Source organism: Scophthalmus maximus, chromosome 22, assembly GCF_022379125.1.
Source record: "Scophthalmus maximus strain ysfricsl-2021 chromosome 22, ASM2237912v1, whole genome shotgun sequence".
NCBI classification, from domain to species: domain Eukaryota; kingdom Metazoa; phylum Chordata; class Actinopteri; order Pleuronectiformes; family Scophthalmidae; genus Scophthalmus; species Scophthalmus maximus.
In genome coordinates this window covers 6,092,263-6,108,284 of record NC_061536.1, presented here as the reverse complement: position 1 = coordinate 6,108,284, position 16,022 = coordinate 6,092,263, and the positions used below count along the sequence as shown (strand labels likewise).

Below are 16,022 nucleotides of genomic sequence, written 5' to 3'. Positions count from 1 at the left end.
TTCCTGGTTAAAGGCAGGTGTCGTGATGCTGTCTGTGATGGAAACGTGTCTGTTTAGAGCTTGTGCCTGCGTCATGCGCAAATCTTTCTAATGGGAGAGATGGAGTTGCTCAGGCAGATTTTGAAATGTAAATAGACCAAAGTATTGTGGAAGGCGGTTAATTTCATCTCTTTCCATGCATGACAGGTAAGCTGCGTCGGTTTGCTCACTGTGATGTTTATTTATGTGCCATTCTTTTTCTTCAAAGCATGTGAAATTATGTTTGACGTGCTTTTTCACAGTTTAAAAATATGCATGAAGAAAGGTTTTGGGGAAAAATCTGCAATCAAGGCAAAGTAGCAATGTGAGAAAATGACATTAACACTGCTCGATTTCAAGAGCGAGACTGTATAAACAGGATAAGAGACTGAGCTGAAATGTGAAGCAATCTTTGAATCTAATTTTAAAAAGAATCCACCAAACTCTGAGGAGGATGTTCATCTTTTACAACTGAGAGTTTCGAGGTATTTGTCTTCTGCAAATCGTAATTCCACTGGAAACAGGTCAAAAGGAAACGGGTCAAGGAAGTTTTCCACGTGCGGGGCTCTCTCTCTCCAGAGGAAACGCTTCAGTGCATCTCACGGAATCATCCATGCAAGACCCAGCACATAAACAGTCACCTTGTCAGTCACCTTGTCAATCAGTCGGCCAGTCCGTCAGTGAGCCAGTAGGCCAGTTCACCGGCCAACGAGCCAGTCACCGATCATTCCCTTCCCTTCTCCCTCACCTACCTCTCCATTCGCCAACCTCCCCATCGCCTACTGAGCTTCATAGACCTGTAATGATCCAGTGTCTCCTCCACTTACTAATGCTTGTTGGAGCTGCAGGACCTCTTCCCTTCAGCCGAACGTCCAGACACGGTGCTCATTGGTCAAAAGGATTTCTGCATTCTTCCTCTTCATTGAATCAGTTTGTATTGCCATATTTCTATCTCTATGATTACACTTACATCGGGAAGACCAGGGTTTTGCAGCTGACTGAATTCGTTGTGCATGCATTAGTTCTATATAAATGATTGCATTGCTATTGAATGAGGGCAGCTATTAATAATGGAGTGCTTTTTGTGAAATATTGCAAAAAAATGCAACCCTTGCAAATTGGTGAAAAAATTTGAGAAATATTTATATTGTGTAGGATATTTAAGCTTGATGTGAGCAGTTAACTTGGAAATCATAAAATTGCTCATCAAATAATGATGCTCATCAAATTTAATGATTCAACAGCTCCGCCCTTTGGGGACATGATTTATTCCATGGCTGACATTGGCATATTGACAGTCATGTCAATGTTTAGATGCATAATTCTTATTACTTAAGCATCAAAGCATTCTGATTCGAGATGGAGCGTTTTTAACACCTATCCTACCCATCAGAAAGCATCTTTATTATTTACGCCACTTCGTCTCACCACGTATTGATTCAGAATCACAAGAAGAAGTAAAAAAAGGGAGCTTTTTTCTTCACAGCTCTTTTGATGAAGTGTGCTTGTGGGGGCCACCGAATTGGCATAATTACATCAGTTTAAATGCAAATTTATAGCGTGCTTATTAATTCTATTCTGCTCATTTCAAATGACTGACTGCACTTAATTAAATCAGATTGATTAGCCCTTTTCTAGACTTTCCTTTTACAACCACACAATTACAACAAATAGAGCCACTTGACACCAAATCTACATTGTGGCCGGAGCTGTCTTTTCTCAGTTATTCAGGTCCTGCACATGATTCTATACGGCAGGTCAAAAAGAAAACCCAACAGCAACGAGGCACCACATTATCCTGGATTAACGCTGTTTATTTTAAGGCCACTGAACCGCTGTTTGCGTCTGATCCAGGCATACATGAGAAGATTACATCAGCCATCGTCTCCACCCACGCACTGCACTTTCACTCAAACACCCCCGCTCCAGTCTTAATTCTCTGGGCAGATTGTGCTTGTTCCCTCCATTGGTTAAATTATGTTGAGTCTTTTTAACATCTTAAATTTAGAGCCTAGAAATATAAAAAATATAATATTTTATGTCTAAAATGAATCTGTTTAATTGGATATGATTTCCTGCTGTTGCACACCACAGTGGTGACTCTTTAAAGGAGTGTCCTCTATATCGTCTGTCTTTCTCAGTGCGAGACAGTCACCAGAAGTGAACACCCAAACTAGCAGCCATCTACTATAAATGGTCCTTTGTTTACTCCAGCTGAACCAGGTCATGTGAGTTTACACAAAAGAAATTAAAATGAAACAACTAAATTCTTTTGTCAATACAGTTACTTGGCGTGAATATTGATTAATTCCCAAACAGTGCTACTGGTGAGATGAATACAAAGAGTAATAGGAATAATAATTAAGATGGAGAAAAAAAGAAATGCATTAAAGAAATGTAATGTTTAAAAAGCAGCGCCACAGGACCGGGCGAGTTAATGGCAGAAAAAGGGATCCTGCTCCTCAAGTGTTTTTCTGAGCTTTGATTGCAATTTAGAGAGGAATTATCTCACTGGGGTGCGTGGGTGGAAGGAGGTTGGATCTGACTGTGAAGTGCGTGTCATTACCAGGATCTCTCCCCCTCTGTTCTCCCTTGTTCCCTTTGTCTAACTCTCTTCCCCTCTGCCCTTTGTCTAACTCATCCAGATGTGGTTGTTCTGCAACGGGAGCCTTACAGTAAACTGCATTTTTGTTTGAACGTCATTTGAAGCTCACCTACTGCAACCTGAGGATTTTGTCATGAACAATGACATAAATTTACTTGACTATTCATGCACACACACACACACACCTGCAAGTCCACTTGCTGTCACGTTCACACACATGCAAACGTGTACATGCATAGTCAACCTGTCTCTCATCACCGATGCACCCCCTTCAAGACAGGTTCCACGCCCCCCCCCCCCTCCCTCTCTTCCTTCTCCACCATTGATTTGACAATCACTGTGTAATCTCAAGCTTAAATGACTCTTTTTGGAAATGCCGTGGGCACAAGGGTCATGATATTTCCCCTTAATTACATTCTCACCATCAAGCCCTTTCCACCTCTCTCACACTAATTACATTGTTCTGATTGCCGTGACACATCCTTTCATTCGTTGATACACTCTGCAAGCGTATGAGTTGCAAAAAAAAGGGAAAGCCTTCGCTTTTATGGTTGTTGTCTCATTCTCCAGCAGAAATGAGCGGGAGATGGACGAGAGGCTTGATGCGTGACCACTGCTGTTGCCTTTAGTTGCCCCAACCTTTTTTGTCTAAATATCCCCTAAATCCCAGTCACATGAATCTCATTTAAGCATCCCAATAAATATAAACGGGATGGACAAAGTTAAAAAAGACACCCGTCCGTTTGCCACCATAAAATTAAACAGCACCACAAACTATAGCGTCCAAATTGTCAATTTACCCGAATCAACATTTACCCGTTTCAACAAAATCTGAACAATATAACCTTCATGAATGCAGTACCTCTGCATTTGCCACGGGGGTGTGTTGAGGTACTGCAAAAACAACAAAAGAAAAACACATTTATTTGGTTTCAATATATATATGTATTTGTGTTTTTAAAAACAACCACACAGGAAATGTCTTCCACCAACATGAATTAGTTGTAACACCTTCAACGTGTTTGTTGATATTATTTCCCATTGTCTGCATAGAAAACTGCAGGATTTCCCAGTTGATTACATCACAGCCTGCTTTCTACTCTTTAAACTTTACAACACGAGGCTGAGCTGCACGCCACTATATACAGTAAGAGACAACAAATTCAATTGTGAGCTGGGACACCCCCCTTTAAACACCCTAACTCCCACCACCACCCCCATTTACCTGTCATGGTGTTCACAAACCATTAGGACATACTTTCCACTGGTTCCACCAGGTGGGCTCTTTGCTAAATGGCCGTCGCTCGCTTAATGTGCCCATTAAAGGCAGCAAAGTGGTGATATAGTTGGACAACCCTTTCCTGTGTGAACACTGTGTGAACCCTGGTGTGTTTCCATCGGCGACCTCCATTTCTTTAAATTAATAAGTGATTGTATTAAACAAAATATGTCTCTACATTGGTTGCAGAACATGTGGAAGGCTCTTATACTGTGTGTGTGTGTCTCAATAGAAGATTTGTTATTTGCTCTGCTTTTTAAAATTCATTCTGTGTTCATAGTGTTACAATTTTCACAATCCTGCATATTAAAATGAAATCTTGACAAATTAAAAATAACCTTTCAGATTTTAATGCTAATATGAATATCATTGCTAGTAAATGTCTTAGCGTCAGCCACTGGTCAGGTGGTACAGTTTTGACTAACATATGAATTTGAATACTGTATTAGTTTGGTGACAATTAGAATCGTATATAATGTCGTATGCTGAATGAGACAGTGCAGCGGCAGGACTGTTTTGAACTGTCTGTTTTGGTTAATGTGCCTCAGGTCAAATACAATTAACCTAAATATTGAGTCAGAATTGTGCAGTTTGGTCAATCGCACTTGGCCTGAAGATAAACAGATTAAATACTTACTAAGTACCTAATTATCTCTGTTGGGTTACTTTATTTCTGCTACCATTAACAGTTCAATCAAATTAATTTCAAATCTTTGAACATTAAAACAATATCTAGTTTTCTCTTCCTCACAGTGTCTGTTTCAGATAGTATTAGTAATCTTTTCAGCATTTTTGATAGATGAGACTTAACCTTTAACCATTGATCTAAGACTAGCGCATCCAGTATCATCTGCTGCTGGATAATCGACATTCATTCATTCCCATGACTGATGTGCAGTTTCCATATTCTATTATTCCCCTTTGAAATAGAAAATAAAGGGTTTATGGCTCTTCCCTGTGTTACTATAGCTACCATGTCGCCGTTAACCATCCACACAACATGGTGTATGCATTTCATTCATCATTATGGCATGGGTGCTCTACAAGGTCACATAAATGCACAATTATCTGCTAATATAATGCAAGACTTCAGTTACCACGATGACTTTTCAATGTCTGCAGTCATGTGGAGGGAGCTGGAATGCTTGAAAGGCATGTGAAATAGATGGGTGTGGGGTGATGTGGCAGTGTGTCCATTTGTCAGTGTGTGATTGCATCAGTGTGTGGTCAAAAGTGTGTGCACAGTCACATTGAAAGCAGGATAGAGAGGTGAAAATGGACAAAGGTGCGTGTGTGTGTGTGGCCCGTGTGTGTGTGTTTCTGCGACTGTGTATGAATGCTGTTTGGGTGTGCGTCGCTCTTCGCCTTCGACGACCTTTGCGTGTTGCCGCTGTGAGCAGAGTGACCTGGCTGTACTCATTAAAACCAACGGAACGGATCATTCCCCGCTAATTGTTTTCCACTGACAAATGGCTCCTCTGACTCCCCAAGACTGCTGCAGGGGCCCTGCCTGCCTGGAGCGCACTGACTTCACTAATGAGAACCGCTGGTCTGTGAGTGAATGTGTGTGTGTGTGTGTGTGTGTGTGTGTGTGACTGTGTGTGAGCAACAGTGTAAAATGTATGACTGTGAATGGCAGTTTGGGAGTGTGCATGTATGTGTGTGTGTTTGTGTGTAGTGTATTTGTGCTGCCAGACTCCCTCGCTGTGCATTGGCATGCGCAAAGTCGGAAACCTTGCTACATTAGGCTCAACATAAGCCATTAAGGCATTTTTCTCTTGTCAATCACGCTCACACCGAGGTATTGTTAACGAGTAAAGTATTCTAACTGCTTAAAAAGTCATTGTTTACAGTCACACACATTCAGTACAAAGTGCGGAAGGCATTCATTTCAGTAAGGTGAAGGTAATGTGGCCCTTACTTACACGGAAGGTACAATATTTTCTCTGTCCTCCCATTGTGTCTGCACTCACGTTCAATCAGTGTCACCACTGCAATCAATGGACAATCTATTAGCCTCAAATATCGCTTGCTTACGTACAGTTCTTTCTGCAAAATAGCCAAACCAAAATGCCCACGTGTTCTTTTTATTTGGACTTTTCGGCACAGAGGGTACTTAAGATCAAGATCAAAACAGTGCGTTTATCCCTTGTTAGCATTCTTAGCACACATACCTTGAGTTCGTCCTCTTCTACAATAACCACACCAGACCAGAGACGCCATCAGCTACTCACAGTGTGAGCAGTCGGGTCGTGGCATGACAATCGGACTGCACAGTGTGAGAACATGAATCCATCTCAAATGATTTACCCGTACAGTGTGAGGTGGAATTTAACAACATTTCTTAAGTTGCACAGTGTATGCCCATCTTAACAGTGCTGAAATAACTCATTCCCTCGTTCCCTTCTTTCCCCAACTATGGGAGTATCTCAATGTTTCCACCTCTATTTCCTCCTCTTTACATTTACACCATCTCTCCATCTGTATGCTTCCACACACACATACACACACACACACACTCCTCTCTATTCTCCCCATTGTCCCTCACTCTGCTTCCACCTGTTCCATGGTCCACTGGATCAGTGTGAATCCTATTAGGGGACGCCCCTCAGCACCCCCAGCACTTCCCCAGCCACAGTACCTGGCACTAATCCATCAGAGGGGCAGTCAGGCTGTGCAGCAGCCCGCCACCACCCATCTCCGCTACCCACCAGTGCCCGGTGCCGCAGCAGAGGCCCCAGCTGGGAGACCGCCAAAGCTCGTCGTTATTAGATGACGGATAGCTTCATATCAGGTGTGTAGAGCGGGCGAGCGTTGGAAAGGGCCATCTGGCCGATGATTTGGGGGAAGTTGGGAAGTCAGGTCCGCAAGCGAGGTAGCGCGAGGCGGGTGATGATGATGGATGGGGCCAGGAGTATTGCTGCCAATCAAAGCAACCGTTGGCGGCAATTATAAATACTTTTATAAACAAACCGTTTCATAACCACACAAGTACTCAGGCATGGATGGAAGATGGCTGTTACGTTTATTGTATATTTTATCACTTCACATGTACAACCATTCTTACTAACTGGAGGTGTGCGGCGCCAGTTAGTCTCTACCTAAAGAGAAAAAAATGCCCTGAAACAACAGCTTTCTAATTTGATAGCATTCATTTAGAAATGACCTGGTTTATTTCAGAGTTTGAGGGCGTGTCCCTCTCGCCCTTGGAGTTCTCGAGGGTCAATAAAAACCTCCAAACTGCAGATTGGCTCCTGTTGAGACCATAATGTCTTGTTTTCTATTTCTAGTAAGGAAGGAAGTGCACTGTGACGTAATAGGTAACAAGTAATTGATTCAGCTTTACAAGTAACTGGCACATGACCGCTCAATAAAGTGCATCGCTTCATGTTAATCTGAACCTAAAAAATTCCGGTGGCGTTGCCGGATTAATTCGTTTTGCTGGTGCACTGTGGTTGCTCCACTTTACAGCGAGGGCGCCGTGAAATTTAAGGTTTCCCATAAATGTGACAGTTCAATTTATACTGCATCATCGACGACACACGTAATACTCTCCACTGCAGCTCCTCAAGTAGTTTTTTTTCAAAAGACGCAGACGCACCAACCTGCAGTCACAGCTTGTTTATGTGACGGGGAGTGCCAGAGATGTAAATATCAGCAGCTTGTGCGAGTCTTTAAATGCATCTTTGTATGGTCTCATGAGGAGTAAGAAGTCCTGAGTGCCGGTGATAGCATGTCCCTGTTGTTTACAGTATCCAGCGGGACTGGTAGAGCTCTGCAAACAAGTTTTCTTCACTGATTCCATTATTACAGGCCATGGATAGAGCTATATTAACATCACCTGTATTACTCCCGTTAGGGTCAAAATCGCTTAGAATTCCAGGTTTTGATTGAGTCTTCACTCATGCATATCAATGGAGTCAAAAACAATCCATCATGATACACACACTTCAGTAATGTTAAGTTAGAAAAAGAAAACTTGTGCTCTGCCTAACAGGAAGTGGAAGTAAGACGAAAGGTTCATTATGTGCTCGCTTGAAGGATCAGATCTCCTTGATGTTGAAATAATCTCTCTTAGTCTTATTCATGCATTTAATCATTTTTCAAATGATAAATGATGGTATTCACACATTTAAACATTAATAAATATAAATCAAACATTAGAAATGTCCACAATTATCATTGGATATCCCACCAAAAATATGGAAAATAAATCCACTATAAAAGACAACCACGTTTCTTTGCAATTGTTCTGACGATCCTGTGAAATGAAAATTAATGAAATGTTTCCCATCAGAGTGCTTATATATCCAAAGGCATAATTGTCCTTGTGTGACGTGAATAAACAGTAAAGGGGTGTTCTTATGTCGATCAAAAGCACACTTTTGTTCCCCGAGACAAAGGAATAATGTTAGGTGGTTAATTACTTTCTGAGCTGATGGGTAGTTTTATCATTTGAATTACACTGTACATTTGTTTTGCAAACATCAAGGGGCTCAGAAGACGATTCATAACATCATGACAAAGGGATTAGCCCAGCTCTCGAAAGGAAACGACGAAGGTAGGAATTACAAAGGGCGTGGAAATGCCCATTTTGCGTTTCTATAAATGAGTTTCTCTATTCTGGGTGAAAATTATGGGTTGGAGCTTTTGTACAGTGGGGTCAAAAGTCTGAGATCACTCTGGTCTCAGACTTTTGGACTCCATTTTATGTCCATGAGCAGTTCATGTTATACGCCTTTGTCAGTTGCAGTGTCTATAAAATCCCAAGGATACGTAAAGTAAATCTGGCTTCTTAATTTACCCACGCAATTTGAAAACCCTCCAGAGATGAGTTGTAAACGTCCCATTGACTGAGTACACTTCCAGTTGTTTAAACACAGACCCGTTTGGCAAATGAATTCACTCCATCATCCCTGATGTAAAACCAGGTCTCAACTTACAGAGGTTCTTCTCACTTTGAAAAAAAAGAAGACTTTCTGTCAGACTGACTGACGAGGAAAGCAACAGAACATTTTTATTTATTTATTTTTTGCATCTTGTCTGTCTTCCGCTGGTCTGTCAACTTTTCTTTTGTCTTTTCCACAGCCAGAGGGAATACAGAAGTGTAGAGGAAGAGAGGAGAGGGATGGGAAGAGAGAGCGTTGTGGTTGCAAGGGGAGATGTGTTTTTCACATGTTCACATCAAATGCACATGGAACCTCAAGGGACTGTGGGATACCCTCCAGGCTTGAGCAGAGACGCAATGACAGACATATACATATCTGCCATTTTTGATATACAGTACACAAAGACAATACAGTGGGATAGTTCCCTGCTTTCACACAGGAAACGTTTTCGATCATATTTTACTCTAGCGTATTTGTTAGGGTGACTATCTCTTTGCACATCAGACATGGGGTTTGTCCTGTAATCTACCGTGGCATAATGAGACATCGCTGCAGTGCGATTTGAAAGTTCATCTCTCGCATGTTTGTATGCAATCAGGATATTCAGCGAGTCATCTCTAAAGGTTGGCGAGAGACCCATTTACATTCTCGTGGAGGAAGCCGTGGATGTCAGCTTTCGCCCACTTAGCTCTGCTCCTTTGCTGCGAGCCAGACGGTGGGTTGAATTCAATAACACCCAAGTGAGTGACAGAGATCCCTCTCCAGACACCTGCATAAGATGCTGCACTGCAGCTGCAATCCCATCATGCAGCTCTGTCTCTATTCCTCCCTTCCATTTGAGGGTGGGTGGAGGATTTTGTTTGATTCGTTAAACTTAATCTATTGCTTTTCTGACTCTATCCCTGGGCTGTAGAATAATCATAACAAATTTGAATATTTATTTCATGACAAGATAAATAACAACTTGATCCAGTTCAGTATGTCATGTGCGCGTGTGCCAGTGGCATGCTGCGGCGGCATCTCAGGCTAAAACACACACAAATATTTCAAATATCAAATATGAAGTTGTTAACAAAAAAAACCTGCCTCTTTCGATTTGCACATTCCAACCAATTAACCTTGAGAGGATTTTCAATAAAAGCCACATTTTTTTTCTCCCTTTGACAGACTGGCACCTCCTGTCTATATCAATGCTATTTTCATCTCCATCAGAGATTCATTAAGTCTTCAATGGCCACGGACTGACTTGTGAAAAATTCCAAAAAGTTACCTTGGATATTTTCTGAAAAAAACCAAAACCCAATCCTTTATTTGCTGCTTGCAGCCCAATTTCCTCCTTTCAACGATCCGTTTGCCACAATTCAATCTGCAGAGGGATTTTGCCCTTTGCTCCGAAAGCACGACGTGAACACGGTGCACTCCAATTGGGATGGTGTGTAAATACATAGTTCATTAGGTTTCAGGGCAAAACTGGACTGTGCTCCACTTGTGGTTGTTTTGCTGCAACTCGACCGCCAGACAAGAGAACAAAGGGAGAATGAACCTTTATGAAAAACCCTGGACGTTAAATTTAATGCCTATACAGTTTTTAATTCTCACTTATCCCTAATGGCCCCAGGTTGGAGCTATACTGTTTGGTTGCGAAAAAATCTTGGTTATGGCGTGTTAGGTTTTGGCAAGAGAAACAAAAAGGAAAGATTCTGTCATGTGCATTGTGTTTCTGACTGAAATCCAACCTTCAGAGAATTAACATCCCTCCCTGACTCTTGTCCTGTGAGGCCACTGCTGCTTTACGTTTCTTGTCTCTCTTTTTACCCTGTTGCTTTTGTCGTCTGTGGTGCTGATGAAGTTGATGGGCTGCTTGGCCTCAGGCAATGTTGATCCAGTGGCAGATAATTAGAGGGGTTTGATTTTCACTTGTTTACTGTCAACTCCCAACTTATATTTGTGTGCATGTGTGTGTGTGTGTGTGTTACAGGTGGCCGCCCAGTAGGTGGGAAAATGCAGGAAGTCTGCTTGTCTATGTGCACATGTATCAGACGCAGCATGTTTTTCCCTTTCAGAGGCGAGGTATCCTGTGTGTGTGTGTGTGTGCGTGTGTGCGTGTGTGTGTCTGTGTCTGTGTGCGTGTGCGTGTCCACGTGCGCGCGTGTGCGTGTCGCCGATCACACTGGGGCGGCTGACTTCCAGGAACCCCTGCAGCAAAAACAGGCACTGTGTGTTTCCTGCTCTCACACGCCGTTATCACAGGACACACACATTCACAAACGCACACACACACACACACACACACACACACACACACACACACACACACACACATACGGATCATTGCCCCATTCTCTTTTCCCTTGCAGGTTTCCTCAACGCCTATCCTTGTGCCTCCGGCCGTCAAGATGTTTCGCTGTGATTGTCATGAAAGAACCAGCTCTCCGGGAACAAACCAGAGGACACAAATAGGCGAGGAGTGACGGCATCCACAACGGCCCGACCGGTTTTCTCTGACCACGTTGGGTAGCTCAGTTTAATTAGGGGTGGGTCTGACGGAGAGCTCGTCCACCGCGTGCTCCCCTACACCTGCAGCCATGCACCGATACCAGCTGTCAATCACCCTGTATCCACGGTCGCTTTACAAAATGAACATGGTGCTGTGTTGAAGACTTGAAAACTAGCGATTGAGAGCATAAACTCCTCAGGAAAATGTTTACTGACGTTATAAATCAAGTGACTTCTTTTTTGCAACCAGGGAGTCGCCCTCTGCTAGGGATTCCAGAAAATACAGGCTTCAGGCACTTCCGCATTGGCTTCATTTACTATGTCCATCTTTAAATACAGTCTATGCTCCCTTCCTTTCCATCCGTCACCATCTCTACCTCTACCTACTCACACATCCTCCGAAGGCCACTGCCTATGCGAGACATTGACAAAAGGATTCAGAATGGAAGATGGAAGTAGAGCGTCCTTGCTCTGCACTTGTGAGAGTGCCAGGGACTCTATCCATCCATATTCCCTTGAGAACACAATGCAACCCACCGCCGAGGCACTCCAGATGACGAGGGAGAGATGAGAGGGAGCGGGGCAGCGGGAAAGACCAAATGAAACAGAGAAATTCACAGTGGCACAGTTGCGAACAATTGCCCTTAATGGCATCATCTTTTTCCCCACACAGCTTGCATCGCAGGAACAATGAGTTCCACGTTGGTTCACTTACAATTCACCGATTGTTTTACATATACATTTACATGACGGACAAAAGTAGACGATGTTTCTTTAGTTTCAGTGATGCTCCATTAGCTGAATACGATAAATAAAAAAAAAAAAAAAGTAAATGTTTTTGGGGTGTAAACTTTGTATAACCTGGAAATTAGAAACCATATCATTCTCAATAGAAGGTTATTTTTCTTAAAAACGTGTCCTCAAATCTTGAACGTTGAAGGTTAATGTCTCGCAATTGATTAGAGTTAAGTCATCGTCTCTGACACCAGCATAATCTTTTTTGTAAATTTGTTTCAGCAAAAAGGCAGGGCCACACGCACATGGGCACTGCCGAATAGAACATGACAGAAAAAGAACCAAACAGAATACAATGTGAACGTTTTATGAGATCTTATGAACGGGCTATGGTGCATGACTTGTTCAACCGTGCAGTTCAAGTGGACCAGTTGTTATCACCGAGTTGTAAACGTCGCTCCTGCTCTGTGCTTTTTCGCTGGCTCTGCAGGCGAGATGACTTCCAGATGGTCCGGGGAAAGTGTTTGCCTTAGGTTACTGCAGGCCAGCCGGCCTGTGCCTTATTCAGCTGAGGGAAAGATAAAGATACAGTGTGTGTGTGTGTGTGTGTGTGCGCGCGCGCGCGTGTGTGTATGTAAGTGCAGACATGCATCACGCAGACCTCCTTTTTTTGGGGGGGGGCCCTCACACCCACGTACACAACAGCCAACCAGCTCCTCGAGCCTTCAACTGGCTGGTTCCCGTCCATGACACTCCACTGCTGTCTGTGCAAGTGGTTCTCAAAGTAGGGTCCTATGACCACGAGCAAGGACACGCCACAGGATACCAACTACGAAAAAATAAAAAAAAATGGTAAACAAAATTGGCAGACAAAATAAGTGAGTGGTTTTACTTTAATGGCTAATACCTCCCTGCATAGAGCGCACAGACATTAAAAGGATAGGTTCACTTTTATTTCCACTATAAAAAACAATACATACATGTCGATATTGGCCACAAACAAACAACAAAGCAGTTTGATTGTGATAGAGGATATGTGTGGCTTTTCCACGTCCCATTGAGCCCTCAGGAATGACGCACAAAGTACGGACACAGAACGAGTGTGTCGTCTTATTCTGTGTCTGTCTGAGGCAAACAGGAGGCTGCATCTGTCAGAGTGCGGCAAGTCCCGCTGCTTTTTCTTTTACCAAAGTTAGTCCTTTTTGTTCAAAATGTCCCTCTTTGTGTTTGCACAGACAGTTGCCAGGTTTCCACACAAATGGGTGCAATATTTAATCAGAAAACTGACAAAAGAAAAAGGCAAGTAAATGTGTATTTCCATCCACTGTGATACATTTCAGAGCCTGGGCGCATCAATGCGACTGAAAGAGCTCAAGTCAAACCTAAAACACAAACCGTGAATAAGTGATGGAAATTTGGTGATTATGTTTCGTGTATTCATTTGCTGGAGGTTGCATCGGTCTGGTCATCGGTTCACACAGATCTGATGTTTTCATGTGTCCAGCTGTCATTTAAGTCATAATTCTTTTTCTAAGCCTATTTCCATTTGCACTTTTTTGGATATTTTTTGTCTTCGCTTTTTACATGTGAAGTGATTGACAGCTAGTACCGTCCAATCGGTACATAGTTGCAGGTGTAGGTGGGCGTGCAGTGGACGAGCCCTCGGTCAGACACCCCCCCCCCCCATTAATACATCTGGTTCCAAAAAAACCCCCAAGATGGCGCTGATAAAAATACTAAACTCAAGGCTTCAAAACGGTACAGTTCACAAACCAATGGGTGACGTCGCGGTGGGTTACCACTCGATTTGAACCAAAACCACGATCTTTTCCTAAGCCTAACCGAGTACTTCCTGAGCCTAAACATATAACCAAACCGCAACCAACCATAACCAAACTGGTGTTTATTATTGTAACCATTGCAACACATGCGTGCTATTTCAGGATACACAACGGTCTGATCTTTCAGGGCTTGTTGTAAAAGACTGACTGACAGATACACACTCGAACTCAGACTGCTCCAGCCTCATTCCAGCTTTTGCATGAACCGTAGAATCTTTTTTAGCCTGGGACCCGGACAGATTCTGGGAGCTCATTTAAATTTGCCCTGCCAGCATCCCCTCCATTGGGAGGGGCTGCCTCTGGCAGAAAACTTGCCGGTCCAATCACAACCGATCATCTGATAATAAGGCGGGGTTTACTCCACGACGCAGACGGAACACGACTTCTGAAGACAACCGAGGCTGCGGCTCACGAACGAGCATTACCCGATGTTTTCGCGTTTCTCCCACAAACACGGCGACGCCTCGTCCGCAGACATTGCAGAACCATCTCCACCTCTCTGCACGCTCGACTCCGTTGACAGTTTTCGCAGCGCTCGACAGACGACACGCAGATTCGTCTCCGCGTCCGTCGGTAGCGCCTCTTGGAAATCGAAAAAATGAGCCGAGACGTCCCCGACTGATGCGCATCTGAGTGTTAGTCTGACTACGCCGGGCTAGAAACCTTTTGCATGTTATTGCCACAACTACAGTGACGCTTAAATGCACATAATGAGAATGCTGGGCTCTAATACCTGCCCAACAGAGGCCTCTGTTCGACTCCACACTGTTACCCTTGGGTACAACTCCTCAGGGGGGAATCTCCACCAGAGCCCCTCGGCGTGAAACATCTTCGGAAGCCAGTGGTGCAGGAGAAAACACTTCGACTTGACCTGACCCTGCTTTTGTCCAACCTGTTTTAGGACACACAGATGCCGGCCGCTGCCTCCTCCTCCTCCTCCTCTCCCTCCTCCTCCTCCTCCTCCTCCTCATCCTGCTCCTCCGGTCCCGCCCACCGCCACCTGGCTCTGCTGCGCACCGCCGACTGGAGGCAGAGCGCCGCTACTCCTCGAAGCACCGAGACCCGGGGTGTCTGCGTGAATCTGCCTCGTGCTCGCCAAGCCGACTCCCACGACCTCAGAGCGACTCGACGTGCGGACGACTCCGAAGGACAGTTTGTGGAAGAGAAGGAAGACTCCGAGGGTGCCGCGCGCACTGCCGCATCCCTCCTCTCCATCTCGTCCTAGTCTCTCCTCCTCCTCGGCGCCCGGGCTTCGACGAGACTCCGGGCTCTCCCCATCCAGCACGTTCCCAGCAACTGCTCTGCAAGCTGCCCCCTTCTTCTTCTTCTTCTTCTTCTTCTTCTTCTTCTTCTTCTTCTTCTTTTTTTTTTTGGAGTTTGAACCACCTTTCCCGAGCTGCTGGAAGTACACAAGCCAGAGCCCCCACAGAGCTGGCCGGACTCCGCGGCGGTCGTCTCCCCGACTCTGACGGATCACCGAGGGGACCTTGCGCGTAATCGGAAGGACTGGAAATTATTGAGCCCTCTCACATCAACGTGCCGCATGGTGGGAATTTCTGCCTCTTTTCAGTGTAAGTGGAGCCTCTTGTCCTGCCGCACGCAGTTGCATGTTTCCGAGCCCCGGCTTGTCCGTGGTGTTCTGAGCTCACAGCCCCTTACAGAATCTTTTATTTGCGCTTCGTTTGATATATTTGAATACAGACCGAGCAGTGTGCTGTGTTTAGAGGGGGGGGGGGAGAACAAAAAACATAACAGCGCATCAATTATTACGTCATTTTCTTATTATTTGAAATGTGTTTTTACTGTCCGAGATGGCACACATATGGCAACATATGTTACGGTTACAGACATGTCTATTAATCCATCTATTAATTGCCATTAAAGACGTTGAAGTCGTAGATCGACTGAGTGTTCCAACTTTACAGAATTAACAGCAATTGTCTCTCAAACATGGATTTTATTTTTTTTTGGACCATTTCGATCCATTGTTTGCGCACGAGGACGCTTTCGAAGAACATACATGAATCGAATCTTCTTTTTTTTTTGCTGTTGTTGTTCTTTTTTTGTTGTTGCATTGATTAGTTTTCCCACAAGTGAAATTAAGAGTCATAAATCAACTCGCAGCGGCCCCTGTCCCCTCGACGAGCAGATATTAATTC

At 44.0% G+C, this 16,022-nt stretch overlaps 1 protein-coding gene across 5 annotated transcripts in view; it reads left to right on the top strand.

The window, feature by feature from the left end:
• runx1t1 (RUNX1 partner transcriptional co-repressor 1) overlaps nt 1–16,022 on the top strand; it is an 85,484-nt gene that overhangs the window by 16,131 nt on the left and 53,331 nt on the right. For 4 of the 5 annotated variants that reach the window (XM_035620967.2, XM_035620965.2, XM_035620966.2 and 1 more), the window contains exon 1: nt 15,095–15,434. The exons of the other annotated variant lie outside the window; for it this stretch is intronic. In XM_035620967.2, the coding sequence (XP_035476860.1) occupies nt 15,407–15,434 (28 nt within the window). In that variant the 5' untranslated portion in view covers nt 15,095–15,406. Of the gene's footprint in view, nt 1–15,094; nt 15,435–16,022 lie in introns of those variants that run through there. 5 annotated transcript variants of the gene reach the window in all.